This window comes from Corvus brachyrhynchos, unplaced genomic scaffold (genome assembly GCF_000691975.1).
Source record: "Corvus brachyrhynchos isolate BGI_N302 unplaced genomic scaffold, ASM69197v1 scaffold239, whole genome shotgun sequence".
NCBI classification, from domain to species: domain Eukaryota; kingdom Metazoa; phylum Chordata; class Aves; order Passeriformes; family Corvidae; genus Corvus; species Corvus brachyrhynchos.
This window is the reverse complement of record NW_008246057.1, coordinates 1776971-1786292: the sequence shown is the minus strand read 5'-3', so window position 1 is coordinate 1786292 and position 9322 is coordinate 1776971. Positions and strand designations below refer to the sequence as shown.

Genomic DNA, 9322 nt, shown 5'->3' with positions numbered 1-9322 from the left:
AGAATCGGGGAATGCCCTGGGTTGGAAGGGACCCACAGGGATCATCGAGTCCAACTTCTGCCCTGCACAGGACAAGCCCGCCATATATCTGAGGGCGTTGTCCAAACCCTCCTTGAGCTCTGGCAGGCTTGGGGCTTGGTTTGATGGTCCGCTCTCCTCACTGGCCCAGAGCAGCACAGTTCAGGAAAGCCATTTTCCTTGCGATATCCATTATGGCCCGGCTCAGTACACACAACGCGCTGCCTTTCGGCTGCTCCGGGAGGTGCTGTGGGTACACCACTGCTCGCTGCGGCTTCTCCAGCTGCTCTTTCGGCAGGGCTGGGTGCGGGCGCTGCGCTTCGTGCAGGACAGACCCGCTCTGACGGGGGAAATCCCGAGGCTGGGATAACCTGGAGTCTTCTGAGAAGTGTATGCAACGGAGCTGAAACACTTGTTATGGATAGGACGGCTTCATCCACAGCAGTAAGTTCAGCGCTCCGCCGAGCCTGTGCCAGCACTGGTGAACTACCTCAGCTCCATACATACGGCTCCAAACTGCTGGGAATGGTCCCTTCCAGCTGCCAGGGGCTGGGAAGGGCCTGTGGGAATGCTACTTGACAAGAGCCAAATTTGGGCTGGGAAGAGTTCTGGAGTGTACCAGTGGAAGCAACTTCATTTCAGTGCCAAAGACTGTTCCTGAGCACGTTTGGAATGTATGGCTATAGAGAAGTAGGTACAGACATGCAAGCAAGAAGCAGTGCTCAGTTTTGACTTCCTGGTTAAAATTTTTACATTTTTTAGGAACTTTTCATTTGGCTAATCAAGCATTATCTCAAGAATGAACAAAAACCAGGGTAAAATTCTATTATTTGTCCCACAGTGTGTAAAGTGACACAACGCAAAAAACCAAAATACTACTTTAAAAAAGAAATCTGTACTACTTATGCTGGGGGAAGCACTGTTTTAGGTACCATTTTCCTAACCCTGAATGCCCCTCTACCTCAGACTGAGCACAGTACTTCTGACACCCTCTGTCTCTGTACAGATGCTACAAACCCCTCTTGCCCTGCTCTAAAAAGAAGGAGAAAACTGGGCACTTAGCACAAGATCAGAAGGAAGAGGTTGAAAATGGTGGGAACAGAGGATGCTTCTGCTCAGGGTGAACTGTCTCCTGTAACTGCCAAAGTCCTGTTAGTCAGAGATGATTCACAAGAACTGTCAAAAATGTTGCTTCCTTCCCCCTGAAATGTCATCTGTCACATGCAGATTACAGTCACTACTGTGACTCTTAAAGGACACTGGGGTTTATTGGTAGTTCCCGAGCTGGCTCAGATGCTGAAGTGTGAGAAGGCTCTGTGATTTAGCTTGTCAGACTCCAAAACATGGACCAGTTTCAGAAAAATCCACTTTATTTTAAATGTATAGCTTTTGGGGAGTATTTTGTGGGTGTAGGCAAATTCTTACTTCCTTGGCAGTTCAGAATGAAATTGCACCAACTGCCCTAAAACAGTTGCACTGCCAATTCATAAGCTCTGTGCTTTAACAGCAGCTTTAGTGCTGCAGCTGGGCTTGCCCAGTTTCTGTCACAAGGACTGTAATTGCATAAAAATAGTAAAACCCCAAAGCATGACATACTGCATACAATTAAAAATGAAAGTGATACTGTTGTTAACACACAGGTTAAAATATAAACCTAAATGCCAAGAAACCAGATGCTTCCTAATTTGACAATGATGCCCTGACCACAAATGGAACTGTAGATCTCTTATTGAAATTGTTACTGTTACTTTGCTGCCTGTACTATATTAGTGCCCACATACACCCTATGTAAGAAGGATCTTGTAGCTGCAAAGCATGCACATCCTTGCACTAGAGAATTTACATTGGAGTCAAATTAGTTTCCATGGAATGGAAAATCTAACCTTACATGAAACTAGCTACTTCTTTTTTTGTTTTGTTTAGTTTCTCCCATTTGCTTCATGCACATTCAAAAGATCCATCCAGTTCCAGCATTTTTAAAATTTCAGATAGAGCTCTGTCAAGTTGTAAAGGAAAAAAAGCAAAGCACCAAACTGTGCAACTGAAAATTAAAATTAAGCTTCTGTTCCATTTTACAGCTAGATCTAACTGATCTCATTATGCTGGGATTTATCTCAAAGATGTTTTAGCAGACTTCACTAAACCATTAGCCATCCTAGAAATTTGAATCCTCGCTAGACATAGAATTACAGCTTAAGATAAACTGATTATCCCCATGATGTCTCCTACTTAACAAAATAGGAGTGTCTCATATGTAAATGCAATCTAAAATTTAGCATCCAGCAAAGGTCGTTAGAGAGATGCAACTTTAAATTAAGAAATCTTATTAACCAGCTAAAAATGCAATAAAATAAAACAAATACTGATGTTCTAACAGTAGAAGCTGAATAGGTAAATATTCACCACTAAACTTTTACAAAACATTATTTTACAGTGTGACTATTTTGAAATGGGCTATTATAACAAGGAATGCTCACAATATCCCTTGGGTTTAGGTAAACAGTATAATCTGTGGCTTCCAGATGGAGAAAATTAGACCTTTGTTCATAGTTCTTATGTGTCCAGTCTCAAGCAACAATGGAACAGAAGGGCCAAGACTAAAAGAAGGAAATTCTATACAAATTATGTCCTTGCCATCAGCATGATAGATAAGTAGTTGCCTGCCAATTTCAAGATGCCACAGAGCCTTGTGAAATGAGTGGATGATATAGGTGAGAGTCTCAGGATGAAAATCTGGTTCCTTCAAATCCAGATTCCAGATTTCACCTTAAGTATGGGAAGCTTTGTATTTCACACTAAGTAGCTATTTTAGATTAGCATCCTTCCTAAAGAGGTGCCTGGGAAACAACCAAATGGCACTTTCAGTTTTTAAGCTTAAAACTTGTCAGGAACTCCACTGAAACCAGTAATAATGCACAGTCTGAATTATACAATTCCAGTTGGTTTTCTGAGGAAATAAAGTTTCCATGTTCATTGCTGTACGACATCAACCAAATGACACAGGCATCTCAAAGAAAAGGCCATTCCAGGATCCACCAGCTGAGGAGGTGCTGCATTTTCAGCTTACACATGGGAAAGACTCTACACTACCCTATATGAAAAAAGATCCAGCTGGTGCTGGTGCCAGCACTCATAGACCTAGCTTGATGCTTCTAGAGTAATATTTCTACTTTATAAAATAATTCCATGTGGTAGCAGAGAGAATGAGAAATCTGTTTATGCATACCTGATGCTTGTTTAGCGATATGTCAGCACAGGGGCTTGAACACAACACTGTGAAACCAACACTTCTGTAACTCTGAACTAGGATGACAATCTTGATATGAGCAAAGAAAGCATGATCTTGAAAGGGTATTCTTTCAATTGTATATATAAAGTATTTCTTCTGAAATAAGGATAAAGTTCATATCAGCAAGACACACTATCATGATCAGCTTTCTACAGAAGTAGTTGGGAAGAACTATCCTCAGTTACAAGCTGATCCAACCCTAGAACAAGAGGGCACAGGAACTAAGCATTAGAACAGCACTGCTCAGGAAAAAGACCTTCAGAATTGCTGAAACCAGCACACAGTAAACATTAACAATTGAAATTGTCTTTGGCTAAACTACTGCTTAATGCTGTGTTAGCTTTTTGTAGAGTGCTCGTGTTCACTGTTTATTTACAATCTACTATCTTTTTAAAGCAATGATACAGTATTGCCTTTAATGAATATGCTGAAATCCAGCTGCCAGGAATTGGCTTGATTTCAGCCAAGCAAGCAGAATTCAAACGAGCCTAAAAACATGGGCTTGAGAAACAATACATTATTTTGTAGAGGAGTGGGGTGGAGGGTTTTTTTTGTGAATAAAGCTGTTTTGAGAATACAAATCAAACTTTACAGACATTATGTTGCCTGATTTTCATGCTAGCAGTTCACTGGCATCTAGCTGATTATTTTTGTCAGTATTACCTAGAAGTTATCCTTCAGCTAATTAAATTGCAATAGCTTTTCTTTCCCATGGTTAACCACTGGGCAGTAACTGCAAAGGCCTACAGGCCACTGACACTGGTCTTTTGTACTCTCAAGCTGCAAGGAAGACTGTCTAAATTAAACATAGCTGGCTGAATTTATAACATTTCAGTTGCTCATTAACAGAGCACTCTTTTGAAGCTGTTGATTAAAAGCTTTCTTCAGGGAATATTACAGTATTCTGTCTGCATGCAGCTCTTTTTTTTCCTCATAAGTATTTATGCACTGAAATAAGTCGGTAAGTACCAGACAGCCCACTATCTGACAGCTGAGGGCTTTTATCAGAAAGGTAAATGGAAGAAGTTTGGATATCTCATAACAATTTTTCAAGAATAACATGCCAAACAAATGATTCTGCCTGATGCAGTAACCCAACAAGAAATTCCTGTGGGTAAATTCATCTGATTTAGCTAAACAGATAGGTTTGTCTATGCCCTTTAGCAGACTCACTGCAGAATAAGGATCAGTCCTTTTTTGTTGTTTTTGTTGGCATTGTACTCAAGTGTCATTTGCATCCTTCCCTGTGACTATAACCACACACAGGTTTCTTGGTTTAGGGCATTATTCTGATTCAATAGTAGATGAGTTCTGGAAACTCCAACATTTATTTCAATCTTTTTCTCATTTTAAGAAAAGGTCACTTCAGCGAATATTTTCTCCAGAAAATAATTAAGAAGTCACCTGAATCTCTGGTATAATCAAATCGAAATTAACACAGTGAAAACTGAAACCAATGCAGTTACTGAAAAGATTAGAATTAGGCACCTGTTCAGGCAGCCAAGACAGCCACCATTCCTGGATTCTCTGATTCATTCCTCCTCTGTTCCGCATTGTTCAGGTAGCAATGCTGTGAGCATTTTTCAACAATCTGTGGAAGGAAAGTAGATTTTCCATTAGCCAAAAATGCTGCTAATGCTACTCATCGCATTTTATAATACAGCAAATGTACAGTTACGTGCTATTGTAACATCCAGATAACTGAGTTTTCTCTTTTCTTTCCTCTCTTAAACCCTGTTTTCTCACTCTTTAATCCCTATGATCTTACTAATGCTTAAGTTAGCCAACACAAACTACAGACCATGTAGTTTTATACTGATATTAATACAGTGTGATTCCAGACTTCCCCAAAATAGTCATTGATCCAGGGCAGGTTTTGTTTAGCTGCCAGGCTTCCCTGTTGCACTCTAACTGTGGAAACAACGTATATGAGCTTTTTGCTCTACAGCTCTGTCCAGCCTCCTGGTTGATTTCCTAGCCTGCATTGATTGCCATCATGTTGTAGACTCTCAGGGTTCATCACACTACTACAGACTGGCCAAATTTGTGTCCCGACCCATCTCTGTGCTATAGGGCCTCCTTTGTGCTCATGTACAAAATTTGTATCACTCATCACCCCTCAGCTGTATAAAACTACTTCTCTGCACTCTTTCAATAGTCAGTGGAGGGATACAGGCACCTCGACTTATGGGTTATCCTTTGCACTCTGGACACCTCTCTTAGGATAGTTATTTAGAAACGTCTCCTCATGGTACTTCCCTCTCCCACTGATTGTAAAGGAATGAATTACTAGTTCAGCAGACAAACACCCAACTGAAGGCAGCTACCTGCAGGCAAAACAAACCTTATCCTGAGCTTCAGGCTATGAGCTCATGGCATGTATCTAAATATCCCTTATCTAAATATCAGATCCATACATTTTAATATATTATTAGAGGATATTATACAGACTATAAATGCATTTTCTCAAGGGCACAACAAGTTGAACTTATATTCTGTAAGGGCCTACAGCATTTTAATGTAGGAGGCTGGAAATTTTGCAGCATCTTCACATAATTTTAAATACTGAGTGCTTGCCATTAATTAAATATAAATACAGTAATCACATGAGTACTCCTTGAGTTATTCATTTTGTATTACAAGAAGTTTATTTTTTTATGCGTGCACATATTCAAGGTTCAAGACTGTGTAGCAACTGGATTTTGTGCTGATTTTAATGTGATGAACAACCACACTGTAGAAGTTATCAAGGGAGAAGCTAGGAGTGTTGACAGATGGTTGGGAAAGAGAAAGTTGGGGATTTTATAACCTGAGAAACTGTCAGAAGTTTGGAAATGTGGACTATCATTGGTCAGATATTTCTGCTCAGGTAAGCAGCTAACTTGCTAGAGTTGATAGTCAAACTTTCAAATTTCAAGTTAATGATCTGATTGCATTGCTTAGTCACGTATTTCACTAAATATCATTTTTTCAGACTGATTTCTGATTTATTGGCCTTTTTTACAGTCCTCTGAAGAAAAACAGTTTCTGAAGCTTCTTAAACCCACTGTGCTCTATGTTTTGATGCCTTTCTCAAATCCTATTATAGCCCAGAATGGCAGACTACCATTTTTTTTGTGAGAGACAGCTGCTTTTGCTGGTCTTTTTCTTCCCTACCACTTTTCTACATTTTTTTACTGACTTCCAGATGTTTGGCAGCTAGTGCAATGCAGTAATTCCAAGAAAGCTTCCAAACATCTACTGAATCCAGACACTGTGCATGCACAGGTTTTCTTTGTAGCTGATGTGCATTGTGATGCTCTCCCTCACGAAAGCCATGCAACTCCAGCTTCTTATGCTCAGAAAATCACTAGGATTGCAATGCGAGAATTTCACTGCACGTGTGTTAATGAGTTGCTTTAGAAGACAAACGAATTGGCACAGAGATCCACTATACCTTAAATACATTTGCTTCCACGTTTGCCTTTGGAACTTCAGATGCTGACTGTGAGGCTTGAGAGTACCTGTGTGCCTCTGAAATAGATTTTTTTTTTTTAATTTGAAAATCACATTTAACTAAGTATGTGAGAACTGGGTTAATATGAGAGGCTTACGAGATCCCCCTAAGAGGCATTTTCAAATACGACATGGTCTTCATAGCAGATGAGCTATAGTATGTCAAACAAAATAAGGTCTGGAATAGGAATCCAAGTCATTACTGCTAAGTAGATCCAACAGAATTAGGGGATGGGCAGTTACTCTCTAGCTGCTTGCAGTTACTGCATTGATAGTAATGCATAGGGGTTGCACTAATTCGAGCATTAGCCATAATCTCATGTGTTTCTGACTGTGCCTATCAGTCATCCTGCTGGTCTATTAATGCTGGCAGATCTACTTTTGTATTATGTAATGTATTTATTTTATCCTGAAACATTTTTCCCAATAAAAAGTAAACCCAGAAAGCTTCAGAGCTTACTGCCAGCTGCATAATGCACAAATTTCATAGCCATTCCTCTTGTCTTTTCCACCTTTTTTTTTGCCACTATGATAACCTGTATTTTCTAGCCTTGGCTTTCTACCAGTGAAAGGATCTACTTCTCAATCTTTTCTTTTAGAATTATAAGTTAAGCACTAGGAGTAATTTTTAGTATAATTATACATATAATTTGGTCATAAAAGATTTACTGAGAAACTCTAAACACCCCAAAGGTTGGAACTATTCTGCTCTACTGTTTTCCAAAATTTGCAGTAGCCTGTGGATAAATAAATGAAAAAATATGTGGCATTTACATTTCAATTTTTATTTCATCCATATAAAGTCCTCATGCATTTCTCAGAAATGTATGGATTGACTTTCTGTGTCTACATAAAATCTACCCCAGAGAGCTTGTGGACTCCCCATCCCTGTATGTGTTCGAGACCAGGCTGGATGGGGCTCTGAGCAACCTGATCTAGTGTGTGCCCACTCCTGGCAGGAGGGTTGGAACCAGATGACCTTTAGGGTCCCTTCCAACCCAAACCATTCTATGATTCTATCCCCAATCATGTATATTTGAATAAACAACACATCTAGACAGTCTACAGTGAAGTTCCAGGAACTATGTGCATAGTTGAGATTTGCTATCTGATCTTTACAGGCATAGACTCTAAAGTCCCAAATCAAACTTCAGCACAGTCAGTGAGACCTCCAATTTAATTCAAATTACTTGCCTTTAAAGAGGTGACTTGACTTCCATGTAATGATGACTGACATTCACAATCAGAACATGGAATGGAATGGAATGGAATGGAATGGAATGGAATGGAATGGAATGGAATGGAATATTTCAGTTGGAAGGGGCCGACAATGCCTGACGCATTCAGGGCTGAATGAAAGTTAAAGTGTGTTATTAAGGGCATTGTCCAAATGCCCCTTAAACACTGTTATGCTTGGGGACTGACCACCTCTCTAGGAAGCCTGTTCCAGCATTTGCCCACTCTCTTGGTAAAAAAAGTGTTTCCTGATGTCTCTTTTTTTTCCTCCTTGCCTTGGCTTCTGCAAATGCTTGGGTGGGATGGCTTGCTTTGATTTGTAAGTTAGAGACTAGAATAAGGCTTCCAGATAGAAAAGGGAAAAAAACAGATAAATACAACTTAAATAAATTAAATTATCTAAATTGTGTCAGCCTGTTAAAACCTGTAACTATTCTCTACTAGTACTCCACTAAGGAATGCTTCATTCACTCTCTAAATAAGGAACATGTAAGTTAAATAGGAATGGTCAAGCATACAAATGGAAAAAAGGAAGAATCCAAAACTCAGGAATTCAGGACATGTAGTTATTTGCCTTTTTGAAAGTAATAATAATAATAACAACAACAACAGTAATAATAAGTACTCCTAAACATCTACACAATAGCCAAGAGGAGGTTATCAAGAAAATGGAGCCAGACTTCTCAAGATTGCTGTATGGTGAGAGAGTGACAGATAATAGGCATAAATTGAAATGTGAGAGGTACAAGCTAGATTTAAGGGAAAATATTTTCATGTGTCAGTCAAGCCATGGAATTGGTTGTCCATAGAGCTTGTGAAGTCTCTGCTCTTGCAGGTTTTCAAAATCCAACAGGATCAAGTCTGATCTGAACTCATAGCTGACCCTGGTTTCAGCAGAGGAATGGACTAGGGACCTCCTGTGATCCCCTTCAAATTAAATTATCTCATAATCCTGTAGTGATAAATAAGAGGTAATGTGGTTTTACCAGAAAACAACCTATTAAAAGCAACATTCTGGAAAAAAAACCTCAACAAACAATAAAGAAACCTTGTGATTTCTCTCCAATAAAGAAACCACAGTAGAACCATGTAATTTTCAGAGGTATAGAAAATGTGACACATGAGGTTAAGATTGGAAGAATTCATTTCTTTAGTCCAGAAATGTGAGGATTAAGGGAAGATATGGTATCAGTCCTCAAATATGTAAAAAGTATTGCAGAGATACAAAGTGTTCTTCATGTCCATTGATATGGCAAGAAATAATAGCCTTAAATTGCAACTTGA

At 39.4% G+C, this 9322-nt stretch overlaps 1 protein-coding gene across 4 annotated transcripts in view; it reads right to left on the bottom strand.

Annotated features, from left to right (window-relative positions):
• The window catches only part of PMPCB (peptidase, mitochondrial processing beta subunit), a 13553-nt gene extending 8658 nt beyond the window's left edge, over positions 1–4895 (bottom strand). The window contains exon 1 of one of the 4 annotated variants that reach the window (XM_017745932.1): positions 4796–4895. In XM_017745932.1, coding sequence (XP_017601421.1) covers positions 4796–4861 — 66 coding nt within the window. In that variant the 5' untranslated portion in view covers positions 4862–4895. The remainder of the gene's footprint in view (positions 1–4795) is intronic. The other 3 variants (XM_017745930.1, XM_017745928.1, XM_017745929.1) reach the window with 3 other exon arrangements.
• Positions 4896–9322: the final 4427 nt, after the last annotated feature.